Source organism: Salvia splendens, chromosome 17 (assembly GCF_004379255.2).
Source record: "Salvia splendens isolate huo1 chromosome 17, SspV2, whole genome shotgun sequence".
Lineage (NCBI taxonomy): Eukaryota > Viridiplantae > Streptophyta > Magnoliopsida > Lamiales > Lamiaceae > Salvia > Salvia splendens.
Window position 1 is genome coordinate 25,533,109 of NC_056048.1, and position 21,780 is coordinate 25,554,888.

The 21,780-nt window shown below is 37.1% G+C and overlaps 5 protein-coding genes across 7 annotated transcripts; 2 read left to right on the forward strand and 3 right to left on the reverse strand.

Moving 5' to 3' along the window:
• The first annotated feature begins 539 nt into the window (after positions 1 to 539).
• On the forward strand, positions 540 to 7,518 carry LOC121773342 (pre-mRNA-processing factor 19 homolog 1-like). The gene is made up of 18 exons (XM_042170169.1): positions 540 to 689; positions 777 to 862; positions 1,810 to 1,881; positions 2,010 to 2,072; positions 2,629 to 2,715; positions 2,803 to 2,950; positions 3,031 to 3,152; positions 3,314 to 3,430; positions 3,760 to 3,855; positions 3,966 to 4,025; positions 4,572 to 4,646; positions 5,609 to 5,713; positions 5,839 to 5,958; positions 6,049 to 6,126; positions 6,206 to 6,302; positions 6,561 to 6,612; positions 6,920 to 6,990; positions 7,155 to 7,518. The coding sequence occupies exons 1-18, from the start codon at positions 677 to 679 to the stop codon at positions 7,271 to 7,273; spliced, it is 1,581 nt and encodes a 526-aa protein (XP_042026103.1). The 5' UTR covers positions 540 to 676; the 3' UTR covers positions 7,274 to 7,518.
• A 1,383-nt stretch (positions 7,519 to 8,901) lies between these two features.
• On the forward strand, positions 8,902 to 9,738 carry LOC121774531. The gene has a single exon (XM_042171390.1). The coding sequence runs from the start codon at positions 8,902 to 8,904 to the stop codon at positions 9,736 to 9,738; it is 837 nt and encodes a 278-aa protein (XP_042027324.1).
• A 1,475-nt stretch (positions 9,739 to 11,213) lies between these two features.
• On the reverse strand, positions 11,214 to 13,967 carry LOC121774827. Of its 3 annotated transcripts, none has more exons than XM_042171687.1 (3): positions 12,037 to 13,967; positions 11,864 to 11,929; positions 11,214 to 11,802 (listed from the first exon to the last, which is right to left on the reverse strand). In XM_042171687.1, exons 1-3 carry the CDS (start codon positions 12,321 to 12,323, stop codon positions 11,214 to 11,216), a joined length of 942 nt encoding a protein of 313 aa, XP_042027621.1. In that variant the 5' UTR covers positions 12,324 to 13,967. The 3 variants fall into 3 exon arrangements, with proteins under 3 accessions (XP_042027621.1, XP_042027622.1, XP_042027620.1); XM_042171688.1 differs by having other exon boundaries at positions 11,864 to 11,934; XM_042171686.1 differs by having other exon boundaries at positions 11,214 to 11,934.
• A 118-nt stretch (positions 13,968 to 14,085) lies between these two features.
• LOC121774828 (cyanate hydratase-like) lies at positions 14,086 to 16,056 on the reverse strand. The gene is made up of 4 exons (XM_042171689.1): positions 15,710 to 16,056; positions 15,401 to 15,472; positions 14,407 to 14,515; positions 14,086 to 14,278 (listed from the first exon to the last, which is right to left on the reverse strand). Exons 1-4 carry the CDS (start codon positions 16,048 to 16,050, stop codon positions 14,210 to 14,212), a joined length of 591 nt encoding a protein of 196 aa, XP_042027623.1. The 5' UTR covers positions 16,051 to 16,056; the 3' UTR covers positions 14,086 to 14,209.
• A 665-nt stretch (positions 16,057 to 16,721) lies between these two features.
• Positions 16,722 to 21,560, reverse strand: LOC121773222 (probable disease resistance RPP8-like protein 2). Its single transcript, XM_042170036.1, has 4 exons — positions 20,337 to 21,560; positions 20,025 to 20,213; positions 17,167 to 18,987; positions 16,722 to 17,094 (listed from the first exon to the last, which is right to left on the reverse strand). The coding sequence occupies exons 1-4, from the start codon at positions 21,379 to 21,381 to the stop codon at positions 17,024 to 17,026; spliced, it is 3,126 nt and encodes a 1,041-aa protein (XP_042025970.1). The 5' UTR covers positions 21,382 to 21,560; the 3' UTR covers positions 16,722 to 17,023.
• Positions 21,561 to 21,780: the final 220 nt, after the last annotated feature.

Here is a 21,780-nt window from a genome sequence, read left to right on the forward strand (position 1 = left end):
TCTCCCATTGGTGATCTCTAAGAAGTGTTTTAGGTTAGACTATTGCTAGGTTGTTGCTAGTCCTCTTAGGAGGCGTTCGGTTAGGTATATTACATTAAATTGTGTCTCCCCAGCTCACTAATTCGATGTTCGGTTGCCGCAATCCAAATTAATCTCAGCCCGCAAGGCCCGTGTCAAGCCCATCTCAATAGTGGCACTTTCAGTGTTTAAGGCAGACAACTTATCGCACCACTAACCCTCCGATTAATTTAATCTCACCCCTCTCTTCTCTCTCTTAGTTGATGTCATCAATTAAAACATTAACATACTAGTCACTTAATTTAGTACTCACCTGATTCATTCACAAGAATTTATTTCATAATTAATTAAAATTATATTAATTAACCACAATAAATATAATTAATATAATAAATCAAACAATAACATGAAAATCAATACTAATTTTATCCTAGACAAAGCCCATCCTGAGCTATCATATACTAGGACTATTTAATCTAACCCAAGGCTTTAGTGGATGCTCTAACAGGCTTGGCATTAGCATAAACCGCATTGGCAGTAGCAATTTCGCCCCTCCAAATTTATAACTTTGAAAGGCAATTTACGTTTCCCCTTTTTCTCTCTTTCTCTGTTGCAGGACCATTAACCCTAGCGGATCCAGAGCAAATTGACATACGCCATGAATTGTTCAAGTAAATCCACCATTTTTATTCTCGCAACCATTGCCTTCCTCTATTTTGCATGTATTTTATAATTTTACACATACATTTTGTTCGCAGTTTCTGGCGAGGTGCCGGAGGAACCTGTTATCTCAAAAAGTTCTGGACTCCTCTTTGAGAAGCGCTTAATCGAGCGCCATGTCTCGGTTCGTTTTTTTTTCTTTATTTTTGTTTTTTTAATAATTGTGGCATTTCTACGTTACGGTTGCTCGATTTACCTGTTGATTGAATTTCTCTTTCCTTTAGCTTTTTACATTTTTGTTGAATTGTCTCGTGTTTGGTTACAGAGAAAATTTAGGTCGGAAGGATTTTAAAGTCCCGGGGAATTTTAGCTTGTTTAATTTCTATACCATTTCATTGTAGTGAGTAATGAAATGCCTATTTTGTAATAAGTCGACTTTAGGAAGCTCCATATCTCGGTTCGTATTTTTTTGTTTTTATAATAATCTGTAGCATTTCTATTTTAAGGTAGCTCGATTTTACCTGTTGATTGGATTTATCTTTCCTTTAGCTTTTTACATTTTTGTTGAATTATCTCGTGTTTGATTACAGAGAAAAATTTAGGTCGGAAGGATTTTGAAATTCCAGAGGGAAATTTAGCATGTTTGATTTCTAAACCATTTCATTGGAGTGAGTAATCAAATGACTGTTTGTAATAAGTCGACTTTAGGAAGTTTGTATAAGTAAGATATGCGATTCTTTGATATTCATTGTAGTATCCAAGCTGGTGAAGTTCTATACGAGTCATTTAGCTCCTTAAGGAATACTTGGATAATCATTGAATTTAACCTGCATAGCCTTTTTTTTCCGCCTTTCACAGTGCTGGAGAAATGTCTAGATCTGTGAAATAAAATATGTAGTGGAGACATTTTAAAATTTTTTAGACTAGAATGATTTTCCTAATTCAGTCCAAAAGAGATGTAGGATGATGTTTGTCCGGGTGATCTTTTGGTATTCTCTGTTCCCCGGAAGTCTTAAAATCTTCCATTGGTGAATTATGTTAATAAATCTGTTAGTGATGGAATACACTATTTTTTACTTTCTTCTGTCTTATTGTCCTTTTTAATTCTTTCTTCTTTTTGAATTTGTTCAGGACTTTGGTAAATGTCCTGTTACTGGAGAGCCTATGACAATTGATGATATTTTACCTGTCAATTCTGGGAAGGTATGATCGCTGAATATCTAATAGGTTGGGATGGATATTAGCTACCTTTTGTTGTTTATTTCTTAGGATATGTATCACTTTCTCATAGAAACTGTGCTTATACTTTGGGCTTGGTTACTCTGTTCCAGATAGTGAAGCCCCGACCAATGCAGACTGCTAGTATCCCTGGGATGCTGGGAATGTTTCAGATAGTACGTCTTTCTCTTTCTCTGCTTGTTAACACTGTTTTTTAGTCCTCGGAAAATATCAGAAGTTTGAACTTAAGAGGTTCATGTTGCAAGTTATTGCTTGGGCAAAACAATAAATTGCGTTGATAAATTCCTGGTGCTTACTGCTTCACATGCTTGTTGATGTCCTATGCAGTGAAAATATATGGATTGTTTTATTTTTGGTTTACATCCTATATCTTTGTTCATCTTGTTTAAATTGTTTAGACTAAAATATAGGAATACCTGCACAAATTCGGCATTGTTTGTGCATAAGGACGGATTTTATATATCGCTTTTTACAATGATCATTGAACTAAATACTTTGTAATCATAAAAACATGCACATTAAGTTTAATTTGTTTATATAGATAAGTGTCACTGTGTCAGTCTTTAAGCCACAATGAGACTGCTGCTATTTAATTATTCATGAGTTGCGTATATTTATACTAGACAATTGATCTATTGAAATGTAATGTTTCTTTGCCGTTTATTAGATTTCCACTCTTTCCTTGTTTGATCTTAGTTTTGCTTACATTAGGAATGGGATGGTTTGATGTTATCAAATTTTGCATTGGAGCAACAGTTACATACTGCCAGGCAAGAGCTTAGCCATGCCTTGTATCAGGTATGGATTTGTCAAATTGTATCTTCTTGATGTTGGAATGGTATATAAATATCATTATATCACAAACATTTGCTTTGTTCCTTGCAGCATGATGCGGCATGTCGTGTTATTGCAAGGCTGAGAAAAGAAAGAGATGAGGCAAGAGAGCTATTAGCACAAGCTGAAAGACAGATACCCATGTCAGTATCTGCACAAGATACAGTAAATGCTGCTGCCTTAAGCAATGGGAAAAGAGGTACTTGATTTCTCAGATTCATGTTCATTCTGTGTTTGAGTTCTTGTGTGGGGTTCTTAGATTTTCTATCGTGCATGTAGCAATCGATGACAGTGAGGTGGGTCCTGATGGGAAAAGGATTCGGCAAGGAATCTCAAATAGTATTATTTCCGAGCTTACAGATTGCAATTCTGCCCTTTCACAACAAAGGAAAAGGCGACAGGTAAGCCCTAGGTTACTCTAGTCTTGCGCCTCTTGTCAAATAGAGTGGCCTTGGATCAGTTTTTTTTTTTGCAGAAACTTCTGTTTTGATGTTCTATCATAGATGTGTATCTGATATTATGATGTTTTCATGGATATGTGTTTGTTTGTGTGTTTTGCTAGATACCATTAACATTGGCTCCTATTGATGCTGTGGAGAGGTACACTCAGCTCACTGTAAATCCTCTTCATAAAACCAACAAACCTGGGATTTTGTCGATGGACATCTTGTACTCTAAGGTACGGAAACTTCACTTTCTATCTATATCTTTATGTGATGGATTTCCTCGAGTATTCAACTCTCAACAGTTTGCTTCCTTCCGATTTTGATCTTTCTTGGACCAATAAACCCAAAATCCCAAATAAACATGGTGGTGATTATTCTAGAGCTGTTGGCTTTTTATGTTATTGCCAAACTTTGCTATAGCCATAGCATATGTTGTTGATTAGTACTCTGCAATTTTCCCTTCTGATATTAGTAGGTATATATTTTTCATTAGCTGTTTTCTTATTTATTCAAATTCTTGATATGAAGACATTTTGCAACTTCTTCTGGATGTTTCTCTTAGGATCTCATTGCCACTGCTGGGGCTGACTCGAATGCTGTAGTTTTTGATAGATCGTCAGGCCAAGTAGTATCTACTCTCAGTGGCCACTCAAAGAAGGTTGGCACTGAACATTGTCTTGTTCTTCATGTTTATTTTTTTATCTCCTGTTTAAACTTGTTTGGACTCTTTCATGAAGATGGATAAAACATTCTTTGGTACTTCTCTAGGTTACAAGTGTCAAATTTGCTGCGGAAGGTGAATTAGTAGTTACTGGCTCTGCTGACAAGGTAATACCAACCATGATTTTAGCCCATTTTAATCTCTTTTAATAAAGCTTAATATTGGTACAGTTTAGCTTATTATTTGCTCTCTTGTTTCCCTTCTATTTAATTATTCCATTACTCCATGTTTTGTTAGTTGCTAACTTTCTCTGAGCATTTACTCTCCTTTTAGGTGACTTAACATTACTCAACTGTGGTTATGCTATTTGCTCCTATAATTATTGTTATCATAATAATGATTTGAGAGTCTGTCAAATACTATTGGAGAGAGCACTAATAATCACTTCTTCTGTGGGAACCTTTTCTTGTTAGGCATGTACTCTGTTATCCATTATTGTAACTGTCAGAATGTTTGTAACAGCTTTTGGTCGAATTAGGTTCTTTTATGTAAAACTGACACGTGGAAATTGAGTGTTTTGTGATAGTTTGGAACAATGGAGTGCTTTGTGAACTATATGGCTTTACTTACCCTTGTTAGCATTCTGCCAGTTATATTTCCTAGTTCCTACAAGTGGTTTATTCTGCAACATCATATCATTCTACTCATTGCAGACGGTTCGTGTATGGAGAGGTTCTGAAGGTGGAGATTTTGATTGTAGGCACATTTTGAAGGATCATACTGCTGAGGTAATTTACTTGAATGCTGGTTAGTTAATTCTAAATCTGATACAATTTGATTGATGGCTTCTCATGTGTTTTGATACTTTGAGACAGCACCGTGATGTTCTCTATTACTTGTTCACTCTAATTGAAATATAGGAATTTTAGAACTACAAAAGTGGTATTGCAATAGCGAAAGACGTATAGAAAATAAAGTTTAAAATTTATACTTAGTAGCTACTGGATTAAGATTTGGCTTGAAGCTGGTGAATTGCTCATATGTGTATTTTGTACCTTTTTTTATTGATTCTTTCTTCCTGACTAATTGTATAATGCATAGTAATGATCTGATTAATCTCCATGCTTTTTATTCTTTATGAAGAAGAAGATGCATTTATTGCTTTTTGATTGATATTTACTGTTTAGTTTTGTTAATGTGGGTACGGTTGCCTTCTTTACTAAATCAAAGGTGGGCTTGTTTTTGCTTAAGCACCTTTTATAATGATGTATTTAATAGCTCATCCAATTAAAATTTGATCTTTCTTTTCATGTACTCTGTTTTTTTGTTCTTATCTATGCTAAAAGCTAGGTGACACTTTTAGTTAAGGTTTATAAACCGAAGTGCCCACATATTTTTGCTACATGTCTGCTGCTTGAATTAGCATTAGTGCGGTATGCTTTTTCTTATTTATTCATGTGAGCTGTAAGTGGTTGTTGGATCTAAGAAAGTCATCTCTTACATGCAAAATTCATGTTAATTCTTGTCTTTTATACTTGTTTGTCAAGCTTTTTCCTACACAAGACTTTTAAAGGAAGGTAATGGCTGACAGTTCTACTTTTCATGCACCTGAATTGGCAGAAAATTTACACTTCTGCAGAAAATGAGAGTGCTTTTATTTTGTATGATCCTTCCTTTACAGTTTTTTATATCTTCACATCTTGATTGCTTGCCACCTGATTTAGCTTTGCTCAATACATTTGTGTGACAGGTGCAAGCTGTTACAGTCCATGCAACCAATAACTACTTTGTCACTGCTTCTCTTGATAGCACTTGGTGCTTTTATGAACTTTCTTCAGGTTTATGTCTCACTCAGGTACAGACCTTGTCTCTGACCTCAACACATAAAGGAACCAAATATGTTTATGTCTCTGCCTTTTTGATTATATATCTGTTCTGGCTAGAATTTTACTTCCGACTTGTGCTGTATCCTCTTTGCAGGTAGAAGATACATCAGGATCTGCTGAGGGATACACGTCTGCAGCCTTTCATCCTGACGGTCTCATCCTTGGAACGGGTACATCTAGAGGGCTTAGTAAGATCTGGGATGTTAAAAGTCAGGTGCGGATTCATTTATATAAATTTCCGATCAATCTGGATATTTCCTTTTTTGATTCTGTGATTAATCTAATCGTCATTGGCAATGTGCAGTCAAACGTTGCAAGCTTTGAGGGGCATATGGGGGCTGTAACAGCCATTTCATTTTCAGAGAATGGTTACTTCCTGGCGGTAGGTTTTCCTTTCAAAGAAAGTGAACAATGTAACATCAAAGTTTTCTATGCCATCAGTATCATGTTCGAACTTTCAGACTGCAGCACATGATGGAGTTAAGCTTTGGGATCTGCGTAGGCTCAAGAACTTTAGGACTTTTTCCCCTTATGATGAGAATACGCCTACACATTCAGGTTATTTTTGTATCCTGACTGAATATCCCTATATATTTATATTTATATGTACAGGGGGATGATCCAAACAAGAATGCATCTAAATCTAGAAATGCATATATATATTGATGGTTCTGCATGTGGGTCAACATATGCATATTTCAGAGGTTTATTAGTATTCTCTCTGAGGACTGTATATATGATAGGGGACAGGAAACCTGCAAGATTGATTATCGATTAGTTTTCTCATTCCTCACCTGAGACCTTCTGACTTTGCAGTGGAGTTCGACCATAGTGGAAGTTACCTTGCTCTAGGAGGATCAGATATCAGGTACTGAACTACCACTATTTGGCTCCACTTAACATGTTGAATCCCCCCACCCATCCACCATCCACCACCACCAATTAAAGAATAAAGTAAAAAAATTACACAACTGCCACTTGTAAAGTTCTCCTCTACACACCTAGCAATTTATACTATAACTGAGTATATCAGGGATATTCTGTTTTCTTCCATTTTTTCTGAAGTTTTTCAATCAAGTTGCTGTTGGCATACATATACGTGAAGATCGTTAATAATTAGTTTTTTCTCTTCCGCTGATTGTGAATGATTCATTTCATCCATGGTAATATTACAGAGTCTTTCAAGTTGCGAACGTCAAATCTGAATGGAATTGCATAAAAACATTCCCTGACTTGTCCGGCACAGGTATATTCCTCATACATGTTCACAATCCATGATGATAATGATGCATGCTTTGCCAGTAACTTTGCAGTTTGCACTACAAATATTAGTTGTATCTTAGCTTTTCAAGCAGAGGTATTTACTTGCTCTAACTGTTGGGTCTCATATCGTTCACTACACGGGTGCAGGCAAAATATTAAGTGTCAAGTTTGGCCCTGATGCAAAATACGTGGCTGTTGGGTCGATGGATAGAAACCTTAGAGTATTTGGGCTGCCCGAGGAAAATGATGATCAGTCCGAGGCATGAAGAGTTTACTGCATCCTACATGGAATGGTACATGTTCTTAATCCCACATAGCTGTGGATTTTTTGGGCTGGAGAGCCGAGATAGAACCCGACTTCACTAGGCTTTTGTTTGGAACACAACCTAGAGGGATAAGAAATTTATATCATCTTAATATTAAGTTCATCGATTGGTGGTTGTGTAAGAATAGATTCTCCCATTCCGAAGAGCTTTCTTTGTTTCTATTTCAATTGTTTCCTATTGTTTCACCAGTGTATTAATGTCACTTTTACTTGTCAAATTTATGCAGTATGGTAGTATAAATACTTCTTAATACTATTAAAAGTTCCTGCCAGTTTTTGGTAACTTGGTATTTTGAATGACACAGACAAATAACCTAGAGATAATCACGCATAAGAGTGGTTATGCAATCTGTATATACTTTTGACTTTTCAATAATTTTGAAGATATTTTTTACTCCTAGTATATTCCCTTCGTCCCATAATAGATGTCACACTTTCCTTTTTAATTTGTTCTATAAAAGATGTCACATTTTCTTTTTTGGAAAAAATTCTCTCACATTAATATAAATATATTATTTTCTCTTTCCATTTAATACACACAACACCTCCTCCTAAAATCTCGTGTCAATTCTCAAGTGTGACATCTATTATGGGACGGGGGAGTATTATTTAAAATTCGCATGATGTATCTTTTTAATTCGTCAATTAGTTCATAACATTATTATTTGATTATTAGTTTAAAATTATTTATTCATAAAAATAATCTTGTTTATCCATTTTAGCAGGTGCATACAAAATAAGTCTATATCTATACTCCCTTCGTTCCAACTTAATTGTCACTCTTGGAATGGGCACGGGTTTTAAGAAATACAAAGAAAAGTTGGTTGGAAAAGTTAGTGAAATGTGAAATCCATTTTTTGATATGGTTTTATAATAAAATGTGAGTGAAGTGAGTTAGTGGAATGTGAGACCTACTTATGATTTATGGTAAAAAAAATGAAGTGTGAAAATTAAGTTGAGACGGATCGAAATGGAAAATAGTGATAATTAAGTTGGGACGGAGGGAGTAGTAATTATTTTTATTGCATTTTTTTCTCTTAATTTATTATTTTTGATGTTATCAGTTCTCCTCCCCTTAAATTTTGTCACACTTTTTCATTTCCGTCAATTCCACAAATATTTCACTTTTAGTAGTAGACTCAGTACATATTCCATATCTCATTTCAATTCACATTTTATTATAAAACTAATATATAAAAGTAGTATTCATTCTCTACTATTAACTTTTTCAATTGATATTCCATTACATTTTTAAAATACATGCCCGATCAAATTATGACAAAATTTAAAGGACGGAGTGAGTGGTTACATATTTATGTAGGCGAGGTATAAATTTTATATTACTACAATATCATTATTTTTAAACAATAAATAAAAAAAACACTATTACAGTTTTGGAGTAGTAGTATTGAGAAGAAATTACAGGAAGTTGCCGGCCAAGTAGTCAGTTTTCGAATAGTCAACTTGTTCCCTTCATACAAAACACACACACAGCCAACCCATGATTCTCCCAAATTTGTTCAAGATTCCGATTACACTCTAACGATCATCACTCTTTTGGGAAGGGAAATGTCATCAACATCCTTGGCAACCCATCTCACGGCCTCCCTCTTCCTCTGCCCTCTCGGCCTCCGCCGCCTCCTCTTCTCCTCCTCTCTCTACCTCAACAATCCCTCCCTCTTCCGATCAAGAACATGGTATCTCTCCGAATCCAAGTGGAAAAACCTCGACATCTACTCCCTCTTAATACTCCTCCCCATCGCCTCATTCTCCCACCTCGTCTTCTTCCTCGCATTTTCAGAAACCCCAGCTCACAAATTCTCATTCTTGCAGCAGTCCGTCATCGTTTCCCTCTTCTGGGCCATCTTGATTCTGATCTATGTCAAAGAAAGTTTCGATCTTTTCTCTGTACCCGACAATCTTGTATTCGCATTCACTGCAATTGCATTTCTGATTGATTTTTACATGACTGGGACTGGGCTTGTTGGGATTGGCGGTTGGGTGTATCGAATTCTAGGCTATTTGACTGCTCTTTGCGCTGCGTGTTGTGTGCATTTGTCGGTTAGGCCGGGGGCGTTTTTCGCGGAGTTTTTGCTTTCGTGTGGGCTTGTTTTGAAGGGGAGTTGGGTGATGCAAGTAGGCCTTTCGTTGTATACTGATGCGTTTGGTTTGAAAGGGTGTGGTAAGATTGGTAGAGGGGAGGCTGATGTCAAGTGTGAGCTTGATGATGATGTTTGGAGGGGTGTGGCATTGATTAATTTGGTGTTTGTTGGGCATGTGGTGGTGGTTATGGTGATCAGCTTCGTGTCGTTTGGATTGTTGCATAGCAGGAAACGTGGCGAGGGGAGCGCGCAAGGGTCTGAGAGCATGCTTATGCATCAGCTTCCTGAAATTGAGATTGAATGAGAGGTTTTGGTTCTTTTGCTGTTTTGGTTGCATTGAACCGTTGTAAGTATTGAGCTATTAACGGAATATATACACGTTCTTACTACATTTAGTTTTTGCATTGCTGCCATCTTTTGTTTAACATGTTAGGCTAGTTATATACCCTTTTGTTTTACCAGTATTAATCAGTTACCTATTCATACGCTGGATTTCTTTCTCAGAGTTGTTGCTTTCATTCTGCTACTGTTCATAGTTTTCACTTTCTAGTTATGCCAGACACATAATCACATTGAATCAACACAGTTTGAGCAGACTTTACGTTTAATTATGAACATCAACCTGTAATGACATTAACTGTTCATGTTACTTATTTATTTTGCTAGTGTTCTTCGTTTTCAAAGCTACCGATTCCATACTTAATGTCATTGAATCTCAGTTCATATGAAGTTTGAGCAGACTTAACGTTTAATTATGAACATGAACCTATAAAGAACATTTACTATCAGTGTTGCTTCTCTTTATTTTACAACTGTTCATAGTTATGAACATTAATCTCTTTATAAGTTTCTACTGATGCCAGATAAATAATCTCATCGAACTCTAGTTCAAAAAGTTTGAGCAGTCTTTACATTTAATTATGAACAATAACCTATTAAGAACATTAATTATCAGAGTCGCTTCTTTTTATCTGCTACTGTTCACAGTTTTTAGTTTCTACTGCTGCTAGATACATAATCTCATGGAATCAGTTAAAAGAGAAGTTCGAGCACACTTAACACGTGATTTTGATTCGCTTGTCGCGAGGCCTAATGTAATCCCATCAGCTTACAGGAAATGGCTATCCCATAGTAAACATCTCAAAATTTGAAATAATCCAATCAGCTTATAGAAAATGGCTATCCATGATAAACATCTTAAAATTCGAAGTATTAGTCAATTTGTCGACTGTAGAAAGCAGAGAATGTGAGAAGAGATCTCTTTGCTCAAGCTGTTACACCATTTTACATCAATTACCTGTGAAATATGGGCATTCTTTTGTGTAGTAAAGTTTCTTAGTTATTGGTAGTTGCATTTTATTGATGTCGAAAGAGATTCTAGGCATCGGATCTTGCAGGTGGGAGATGAAGTTAGGGCTGCCTTAACAGGTGCTCTCACAGTTTCTACATTTCATAAATTCATATTTTGACTACTTACAGAAAATTGATAGAATGCTGTAACAATTCTCCAAGCTTGAAATTTGATGCTATTCAGTAACAACAGCATATGCCTTATCTAACTAGGAAACAACAAACTGTTTATGATTGTTCTCTTTTCATGCCTTATGAAACTCACCAACGAATGACCAGAAAAATATGTGCCAAAACCAAAGAAAAACTGCTGCCACAACTCAAATCAAACAAAGCAGCAAGGTAGAGTTCTCAAAATCCCTTGAAAAATAGTATACTCTTATATACCTCTCCTGCAACACTCACATGAAATGTTTGATATGCAGCTTCTTACAGGCCTAATCTCTGACCTGAACTGCTGCTCTTGACGAGAGGACTCATTTCCAACGAGCTCAACCAGTTTGATAGACTCGCATCAACTGCAACATCACTTCTCCTTTTCGAGTCAGAGTGAGGAGCCGCGGATGAAGGAATTAAATTCTCCTTCTGCAGCTTCGGCTGCACTATTGCGGCCTTGGCTTTCACTGCTCTCCATTGAGATAAATTCTCAACCGGACAAAGCACAGAAGAAACATATCGTCCAGCATCCGATATTGATTCAGTCGCCTGCTGCTCTACACTTGTTTGATCCTGATTCTTAACATCATTATCTGATCCAATATTATCACTCTGAATGCTACTAAAGTCATCATCGTCTTCATCGAGATCTATGTCCCCGTCTTCTTCACTGTCGCTGTACCTGCAGTTTTGATATCTGTAACTTGCAGGGTAGGACGACGCGATCACATCCTCTTCGTAGTGCAAGCCCGTTTCTTCTTCGCCATCGACTTCGTCGTCATCAGGGATCGGTTCGTAAGCCTTGACATTCAGATTGAACCTCACTTTCTTTTTGAGCTTGAGTACTAATGGCTTCTCCTCCCTACAGAAATGTGAACCATAAATTGACAGATCATAAAATTTTAATTTAGATTTGGACTTACTTGAGCTGAGATGTATCAGAAGTGAGGTTTTGTTTGAGATCAGAATCAAGAGGCACATAGCTTCTGCTGTCCTAACAGATTTTGAAGGAATGCAAAGCCATAAATTTCACATTGAAAAATGGAGTTTGATGTTTGAATGTGAATGTGAATGTGAAAGGGAGTTTGGCTCTTACTTGTTCGAGCCAAGAAGGTTTTCTGGTCTTCTTCTTCTTCTTCTTGTTGTGTTTGAGTACACAGCATGAAACAAAGCATCCCATTTGATGTAATGAAAAACAATGAAACCAATTTCAGCAAGACTATAGAGAGAGAATGTGACATATATATTCATTGTCACTCCATCGAATTTTGAAAATAATAACGTTGAGAAAGAGGAGAAAATGTAATAATGATAGGTTGGTACACATGAGCTAAGCACCCAAACATAAAGACACTGGAATACAACTGCTTTCTCTCTCTGCATTATTTGACTTTTATGGAATCAATAAAACTAGGAAGGGAAACCAGGTGTGAAATAATAGTCATTTTAACCATTTAAAAATGTGGAGTCTTGAATAAGGCTGTGTTGTCATGAATATTATAAATCCATTTTAATAATTCAATTAGTCTTGAAACTTATTATAAAGGTTGCTTTTTTGTGCTATCTACTTTGAATTTTAATGAACCTTAAAAAAATATTTCTCAGTTTTGAAACATTCATTTAATTAAAGCAAAAAAGTGTTGGTCATATTATAGTGCGAATAGAATTTTGGAGTTTTTAAGCACACACTTTTACATTTAGTAATAGGAAATCTAATAAAGGAAATAAGTACAAAAAATAAAACAAATTTAGTAGCAAGTTCAAATAAAGGAAATTAAAGACAATAAATACAAAAAGGTTTTTAAAAAATAAATCAGAATGAAATTAGTAGCAAGTTCAGATAAAGGAATTTAAAGACAATAAATACCAAAATAATGTTTTTAAAATATAAATCATAATTAAATTAGTAGAAAGTTGGATCGAACACGTGACCTTCAGATCTTCAGTCTGACGCTCTCCCAACTGAGCTATCCCCGCGATTGAATTTAAATGACGAAATAATATATATTATTAGGAGTTAACTCTTCCTCTCAGTTACTTACTTCCATCCCATTCTTTCATTTATAGACAAATGAATACTATAAATTTATAGACCGTGACCATTCTATTACATTCATCACATAAACAGGGAAATATTTTATTTTCTATGCTTAGAAGGATCTTGATTTGATTCGACTTGATTCCTCCAAAAATTATTGTTTGACAAACTAATGTGTAGTCGACGATCCTAACACTCATTCCAATGTTAGAAAATAGAATGTGGAAAAATATATATTTTGTTATGGTAATTTTATCTTCATGTTGACACCAATCTATGGTCTAATGCTTCAAACTTGATGGAGATGAAATATCAAAAAATTACAAAATTAACCAACCAAGATTGCATAAGTATTCGAAATAGATTATCAAGTAAAAGGATGGCCATCTAATTGATGTGTATTTATCAGAGAATCAGAAGGTTATATATTTAGGTTGATTCTGAGTTGCTATGGTAAAATTATTAGTACTAAAGCTTTGAGATGAACTAATTCATCTTGTGTCAAGTATAATCAAACAAAGAAAATGTATAATCTGCATAATTTGGTTGATTATTGCAACACATGATAATTACTAACAAGCATAATCAGATTCTAGCCTAACATGCTGCATAATTAACATCGCAACCTCTCCCATCTTGTGAAGTTTATATAAATAAAAATTGGGGGGAAAGGGAAATACGTTGTGAAATATTTTTAGATTTTTACTACATTTTCAATGCAATTTCAGATTTTTCATATCAAATTTCATAGTTCAAATTTTGATTTTTTATTTGTATGTCACACTATAACATATCTCCATCCACCAAAAATAATAGTGTTCTGTTTTAATACAAAATTGGTAGAGTAAGAGAGATAAAAACAATAGCTCGAAGTATTATTAATAGAAATGAAACCCATCTTATGAAAAATAGAAAGTTAAAATAAATAGATACTCCACAAACTTATTTGATGGATGCAAAAAATGGAAAACAAAGACTAATTTCTTGTGGATGTAATACTACTCCACTTTTTTCTTCTTTTTTGCATATGTATTATGTAGATTTTCATTAAAACAAAGAAAACCTATGTAGGAAAACCATAATGAATTGAAAAAAAAAAGTGGAGAATAACGAAGCACAAACCAAAACCAAGTTTATTACTCCCATTGAGTTCGACAAGTATAACATAGATTATAAATAGGAATACATATTTGACAAAGAGTAATCAAGAAAGCTTGGGACGATAAAGCAATTATGATAACTTTGGCTTGCCATCTTGCTGTTCTTGCCTTTTCAGTCTTGATACCATATTCTCGGTAAGCTGCAAACGATAGAGATATATCGCAAACTTATTTGAATTGCGATAAAATGTGGCATGGCTATTTCAAGTTATGTTGTTTGTGCAGTGTATCTACATGCATTCGAGAATCAGGGAGAAGGATTACTGACCTGCTCAGTGTGTGGAAGATACTTCCCATCAAAGGTCAAAACAACACGATCCTTTCCATCTACGCCTTTCACTTTGTCGACTGAGCAGTAGAAGTCGATGGCAGACATTCTAGCCAGCACGAGAGGGAGAGAGATGAAAAAGGGTTCAGTCTAATTAAGAATGTAATTAGAGATGAAATCACATATGATATGACATGGGGCTGGTTATTATCATGTGTACATAACCTCCTCTCGTGAACCAAAGTCAACTTGTGCTTGTATAATTAAACATAACGTCCGTGGACACAGCAAAACGAGATTACACTAAGCAATATGGTGTAAAGTATAATAAAATTTGAATAAGAAATCCACCACCAACTTGATGGTGATCACAGCATATTTGATTGCTGGAGTGCAACAAAAAGGCATACTACTTATTCCGTAAAAGTTCTCTAATTTTTATGTTAGTTATCTTCATGTTGACACCCTCTGCTCTATGGTTTAATCCACACGAGCTTCAAAACTTCAAGAAGATGCGATATCAGATATTCTACATTAACCAATTTCGCTATATAGATCACACGACTTGAGAAGCATTCTTATACAAGAAAGGACGGCAATCAACTTGATGTCTATATATCAGGGAATCAGAAGGTTATTTAGGTTGATTCTGAGTTGCTTTCACGTTGTCAGGGTCTTTCTTCTACGACCCGTTCTTTTTTCCTGATAAAATTATTACGGCATCTTTGTACTAAAGCCAAACTAGTAATTCACCTGTTCACCGCCGTTGCAAATATTTCCTTTGTTAAGTGTTTATCAAACAAAGGCATAATTTGCTCGATTATGTAAATCATGATTTGCTTGATTGTTGCACTTGCAACACCACAATCCCTTACTAGCTCAATTAGATTCTAACCTGGTGCATAATTTAGAGCTAAGAATAACATCTCAACCTAAACAAGTGAATTTCATAAATAACGGCAACAAGTAAAATAATTGGGGGGAAATATCTTACATGCCATCGCCAAAATCTTCATTGATGATCTCTTTAATGCTCTCCCCGAAATGCATAACTGCTTCATTCAATCTGGAAACAAGAAAGAAAAATCATAATCATGAATTCATAATAGCAGTCATCACACATATGAGCACATCAATCAGATTTCTAAAGCAACCTCTATTTTCCAGAAGTACTAGAATCGAATTACCAACTATATTCTAAATCCAAGCTGAATCGAGTTAAGGATTCACGAATTAACGAGTTGAAACGCCAAAAAGAGGAGGATCGAGATAACTTGCCAAAACCGAAAAAAGGAGTGCGAACCTATAAATAGTAGGATCCTGAATTAAGTTGGGATCGTAAGAGCGAAGGGGAGGTTGTAACATTTCGATGAGGTGGTCGTCGGTGAGGGCGGGGAGGGCGGCGCGGAGGAGAGGGGCGGTGGAGGGCTTGAGCTGAGCTTGGCGGCGGAGGAGCTGAGCCACGTAGACGTTGGTCAAGCCGGTCTCATCCGCAATCTGAGCGTATGTCTTGCCCGATCTCCGCTTAACGGCTTGGAGCTCAGAGACTATCCTCGCTTTCAAGCTCGCGGCTTCCATTGTTAGCTGTTTTGGACTTCCTGATTTGCGATGATGGTAGTGGTGTGGATAATGACGACGCTTCATTATTGCATTTATTATGCTTTTTTTTAAATAATTCAATTTTATTTGGGCTATTCGCATCCGTGGATTAGGAAAATGCCGCCAAATAACGACAAAAATTGACAGTGAGTTGATTATTATCAGTGAAAAAGAGATATATATATATATATATATATATATATTATTAAATAGTTATAAATAAAAACGAATTATTATATGAAATAAAATTATTTTTTTTCTATATTACTGTATCATTTAAAAGATTTCACACATAAACAAAAATATAAGAATTTAATTATAAGTAAATAATCTGTGCAAATTCTATTACTATATAACACGAAATTATACTCCATTAGGTTGAGGGTGGTGCACGTGAATACTAGTATAAGAGAAATTGACATTTTATTAAAAGTTAAATTAATTAGGTTGGATGAGGCTAATAATGGAAATGGTTTTATTTTCGTGACTATGCTGAACCTATTAAATGTGTTTATCAGTTTAGTTATTCTTCATCCTAAGTTTTATACTAATAATAAATCCTTTTTGTGCTATTTTACAAAATAAAATTTTTTATAAAGATTGTGCCATGAGTTTTGATCTTCTGATTTTCAGTTTTTAAATTTTCTAAAACAGCACAAAATGTTGACAACAAGGGTGATGTGCCCCCTTTCAATCAAAAAGCTCTTTCTATCCCATGCTATGGAAACAAAGACTCCATCAACAACAATCAAAAGCAGTTCACTAGGATGCTTGAAGGGGAAGAAACAACTTTAATTTGGCAATAAATTGAACTATTGAGAAGCTTCATGCAACACCAGAACTTTATATTCCTCAAATCAAATATTTAACTTATATTTTTTCCTTACTCTGTTGAGATTTTGTCCCATTTCAATTGATCAGAACACCTTTGGCATTCCTGAGTATGTCTCATTTGATAGGCAGCTGTGGACCGGTATTGCATCTGAAGTCGTCTGAAGTTTGCACGCTCGTGCGATCTTCACGACTTCTGCCAATCCCTTGGTACAAGTAATGGAGAAAAACTTTGGAAAAGTCCATTGTATGATTTCCCTGTCAATGAAAGAAAAATGTCAGGATGGTTGAAGTGAAGAATGTTCATAAATTCTGCACAGGATACAATACCTGAGAGTTGAGTCTCAAATTTTTTCATGTAAGTTCTGTTTGTATCAGCAATGGTGATCGATGGAATGTGGCCGACTATATGAGTGTCCTTTCCCCCTTGCTCCTGCACCTTCTGAACCCGGCTCTTAAAGGAATCGAGCATGTTAACAATCACCAATTCCCTAAGTGAAGCAATGAATCTGACTCCTTCCGGAACCATCCTCAACTTTATACATTCATCAATCTTTAAACAATAGAGGTTAGGCATAGCTCCTTCATCTATTCTCCACTTCTCCAAGTCAGTAAGCCCCTGGAGCTCCAGAACAGTGAGACTAGGGAAACCCTCAGAAGAACAGCAAATCGCATTCCCTGCAAAAGCGTTCTTGCGTAGTATCAATGTATGCAGATTAGGGAGTTTCTCTAGAGTAGTCATAGGATCTTCTTTTAGTTTGCTACTCCTCAGAGTTAACTTCATGAGGCTTCGACCAAAATGGCGTTGCTCTGGTAGCTTGTTTATAATGCCAATCAGATCTAGTTTCTGAAGATGGACTGACCCTACTATCTCTCTCAAAGCAGTCAGCTCTTTTTCAGACTGAAAGTCATAGCGGATGCGGAAAGAGGAGTCTTTGATATGCAAAGTATCCATCTTGAGGTGACTGAATAGTGCTGCTAAATGATCTATCTCCAAGGATAAGATTGCAGCAAGTTTCTGAAGCTTAGTTAACTTGGTGAGATCTCTATAATCTGAGACTCGGGAATCAAAGTTTTTCAAGATTTCCAACTTGCTTAAGCTGTGTAGCTGCAGTTTGCTGCTACACTCGTGGGATGGGGGGAGATACAGATGTTTCAAATGATTCAGCTTCCATATGACATTGGGGATGGCCATGCATACAAGGAAAGGTACCCTCAGATCAAGACTTTGCAAGTACTTCAAATTGCCGATGGACGACGACAATTTGTTTAGTTGACAGCCTCTTAAACTTAGGTATCTGAGATGAATCAGATCTCCAATACCCTTGCATAGCTTATCTCCAAAGTCGAACCTTTCAAGGTCTAGCACTCTGATCAGTTTGAGCTCACTGCAAACGAAGTCCAGTGCAAGATGAAGATTTTTCCGGTTGCTGAGCCTAGAAAAGAACAATGCTGATCTAACACGTTCAAGATTCTCCTTTCTGTACTCAAGTATCTCTTTTCTAGGAGGAAAATAAGTATCAAAATCACAATCAACGGCAATGGAAAGCCTGCGTGTTTTACTGATTGATGGCGCTATAGATGACGGAGAGGGTGCTCTAAGTAGTTCAGGTTCATACCGTATAGGAATCCTTTTCAAAAAGTTTTCCTCCTTACCCTTGACAAGACATAGTTCTCGGGTAAGGTCATGAAGTTGACAAGACTTGAACTTACCAGTCACCTCATCTGCTCTCACTTGAACCATGCACCTTTGCACAAGTTCTACTAGATATCTTTCTGCCACGTCCATGATCGATTCCCCTTCCTCAGATTCTTGTGATATGAAGCCTTCAGCTAACCACAACTGGTACAACTTCCGAGTGGGAATTTTGTGATCCTCTGGGAAGTTTCCTAAATGCAGAAAACATGGTTTGAGCTGATAAGGCAGATCGTGGTAACTTAGAGCTAACACTTCATGAACTCTTCCGTTCTCTCGAGAAGTTCTTCCCCTCCGTAAATAAGAATTGAAATTTTGGTGCACTGTTCTCCACTCGCTTATGGTAGACTTTGTCATCAGGAGTCCTCCAAGCACAACTATTGCTAGTGGCAATCCTCCACACTGTGCAACCATCTCCTTTCCTAGTCTTTCCATGTCCATCTGATTTCTGAGATCTTGATACAGTGATAGGCAAAGTTAAGACATATAATTAACGAGTGGAGAAATAGAAATGGATCTGTCAGGCTGAGAGCTTAATCTTATTTTCCTTTCACAGTACTGTGCAACTTAATCATGAAAACTGAGAGATCTTCAGCAAGATAGCATCTTCTTCATGAATCCGACAACGAGATCAATAAACATCAAAATCAAGCAAAAATGCTTTCCGATTAACAAGCATATAGTATCATGTAACAACATAATCAATGATGGGGCTCTCATTTGGTAGACTATCCATGTTATGGCTAGTTAGGATGATGATCATGATACGTATTATGGTTGGCACTAGTTATATTTCTAATTGATATGTTTGGTGCAAAATATAGAATTTTATGCTAAATTTATGTAAACTAAAATAACCTCAATAATATATATCTAAGGGGTGTCGAAACGGGTACCCGCACCCGATTTTGGCCGAAAAGTTAGTCCCAATACCCATCCCGCATTTAGTCGGGTATTACCGGATACCCGAGTCGAGTATCCCGCACCCGACACCGCGGGTACCCGACCCGAAACTTTTTTTTTGAAATCTTCTTTTTTTAAATATTATTTGTATATTTTAGATGCTTTTTAAAAAATACTACTTGATGAATGTAATAGTCTCACCCGAAACTTTTTATTCCCGATTCCGTCGGTAACGGGTACCCGATACCCGGCGGGTAACGGGTCAGGTTTGGGATTACCCGTTACCCGCTACCCGTTTCGACACCCCTAATCTACAAGTTGAGAATTGGAAAAAAGGAGGACAAGTTAGTAATTTTGTTCCACTATCTTTGTTCAATTTATAGAACTGTTAGCTAACCCACCAAAATTGTGGATTAATAATCTAGGTGAAACATAGACTTTAAGGCGGGCTTCCTTGGGCCATAAAAATAGCACAGGACTATTTACTAAGATTAAGATAAGTACCATACGCACAATTAAAGCTAGAAAAGAACTTGCAACTTATTGTAACATAGCTACCAAACGCCCCATTAAGATGTAACATTCTTACCTTGAACCGTATCCTCAGAACTTGAACTGTGAATTCGAGTCATCCGACTCACGAGTTCATCCTCCTCGTCACTGTAGCATGAGCGAAAGCTTTCGACTCGTGATAATGCATCCTCGTCCTCAAAGCCGGAGGAATACTCCGGCTCTTCTACAGACCTGCTGCTGGGAAGACTTCTGTCAAGTGAAATACCTGAACAAAATTGATGCATCATTGCAAAAACTACTAGCTGGATGTAAGAATAAATAGAATTGATCTGGATTATGCTCTCAATCTGTGGCTTCCAATAAATGTTAATAGCAGACGATGATATACCTGCCAAACTGAGATTGCGAGAAACTTTCCTATTCAGCAGTTCCCAGCTTTCCTCTTGATCCAAATGCCTCTGCTCATAGAGATAACAAGGAGCATCCAAATCAATGTAACGGGCGATTTCCTTATTCCGCGTCGTGAGCAACACTTTCATGTTCACAATTCTGCTTGCTTGCCTATTGACGAAGACTGGTTTAAACACTAGATCCCAGGCGTCCATATCCCAAACATCATCAAGCACGACGAGGCATCGTTTTCTCCTCTGCACTTGAATAAGCTCCTCAACAAGATCATCAATCTTCATAATACTGATTGCCTTCTTCTTCTCAGGTTCAAGCTTGTTGAGGATCCTCTGCAGCACATCATCCGGCTGCCCCTGCTGAGACACGCACGCCCACGCTAGGGCATGGAAATGGCCGCGGACGTCGTGGTGGTGGTAAATCCTCTTCGCTAGGGTTGTTTTGCCTATACCTCCCATTCCTGTGATCGACACCACCTGATCCGCATCCTCGCTCACCAATCTGGAAACTAGCTGCTCGACATGGTCGTCTAGCCCTACCAAATCATCCTCCACGAAGTGAGAATAGGTCCTCCTCTGCTGAAGCCGCCTCCGCGCGATCGGGTTGGGGCTTCCTCTCTGGCGCGGCCTAATGTTCCTGACGCGCAGATCGGATTCGAGAGCGGAAACCTTAGCTTCGATGAGCTGGATTTTAGGCTCCAGGCTGTGGAGGCTGGTGGCTTCTCTGAATAGGCCGGTGTACCTTCTGCGGCTGGCGGAGGAGGAAGAGGAGGAGGAGGAGGAGGAGGAGAGGACTACGAGGAGGAGATCTTCGATGTCGTAGGCGGCTTCTCTAGTCTCGGCGATCCAGTTGCGGATTCCTTCGTCGATTTCCTGCCTGGCGTCGGCGATTTCGAGGATGGATTGCAGCTGCCGGAGCTTCATTTGGATCACCTCGATTCGGCTGCGGAGCTCGGGGATGTGGCGTGCTTCGTATAATAGGAGCTCGCTAAGGCTGCGGATTACGCAGAATACGACGTATTCCGCCATTGTTGGTTGGGGATTGATTCAATTCAACTGCAGATTTTTGAGAAAATGGTTGTGTACTGCAAGTTGACTTTGAGTTGATGCCCAACCGTGTTGAATTTTGGACTATATTATTATAGTATTGCAAGTTCATATATTCAAGTTTCTGGAATTTGGATTGGTGCTTACTAATTGAGATTGCATTGCATTGCATTGCATAGCGGAACGTTAATTGAATTTTCCAAAACTTTTATGTATATATATTATGCATGTTTATGTGTTGTATGTGAGCGCATGTTGGGTTCGTTTGTGTGCAGTGTGTGCGCACAATATGTGTGTGTCGTGTGTAACATGCGAGTGTATATGTGCATCTTTGGGAGGGGTCAATTTTACAACTATGGAAATCCAAATATTTACTTTAAT

Excerpts from the sequence above, each read along its gene's own strand:
- LOC121773342 (XM_042170169.1), top strand. Across the intron at positions 3,856-3,965 it reads TCAGTGGCCACTCAAAGAAG|GTTACAAGTGTCAAATTTGC; the intron begins GTTGGCACTGAA and ends GTACTTCTCTAG. Across the intron at positions 6,991-7,154 it reads CCCTGACTTGTCCGGCACAG|GCAAAATATTAAGTGTCAAG; the intron begins GTATATTCCTCA and ends ACACGGGTGCAG.
- LOC121773222 (XM_042170036.1), bottom strand. The coding sequence starts at position 21,381 with ATGGCGGAATACGTCGTATTCTGCGTAATCCGCAGCCTTAGCGAGCTC. Across the intron at positions 18,988-20,024 it reads TTCTGAGGATACGGTTCAAG|ATCTCAGAAATCAGATGGAC; the intron begins GTAAGAATGTTA and ends CACTGTATCAAG. Across the intron at positions 17,095-17,166 it reads ATTTGAGACTCAACTCTCAG|GGAAATCATACAATGGACTT; the intron begins GTATTGTATCCT and ends TTTCATTGACAG.
- LOC121774828 (XM_042171689.1), bottom strand. The coding sequence starts at position 16,050 with ATGAAGCGTCGTCATTATCCACACCACTACCATCATCGCAAATCAGGA. Across the intron at positions 15,473-15,709 it reads CAGGATCCTACTATTTATAG|ATTGAATGAAGCAGTTATGC; the intron begins GTTCGCACTCCT and ends TCTTGTTTCCAG. Across the intron at positions 14,279-14,406 it reads ATCTTCCACACACTGAGCAG|CTTACCGAGAATATGGTATC; the intron begins GTCAGTAATCCT and ends TATCGTTTGCAG.
- LOC121774531 (XM_042171390.1), top strand. The coding sequence starts at position 8,902 with ATGTCATCAACATCCTTGGCAACCCATCTCACGGCCTCCCTCTTCCTC.
- LOC121774827 (XM_042171686.1), bottom strand. The coding sequence starts at position 12,323 with ATGCAGAGAGAGAAAGCAGTTGTATTCCAGTGTCTTTATGTTTGGGTG. Across the intron at positions 11,935-12,036 it reads AACCTTCTTGGCTCGAACAA|GACAGCAGAAGCTATGTGCC; the intron begins GTAAGAGCCAAA and ends AAAATCTGTTAG.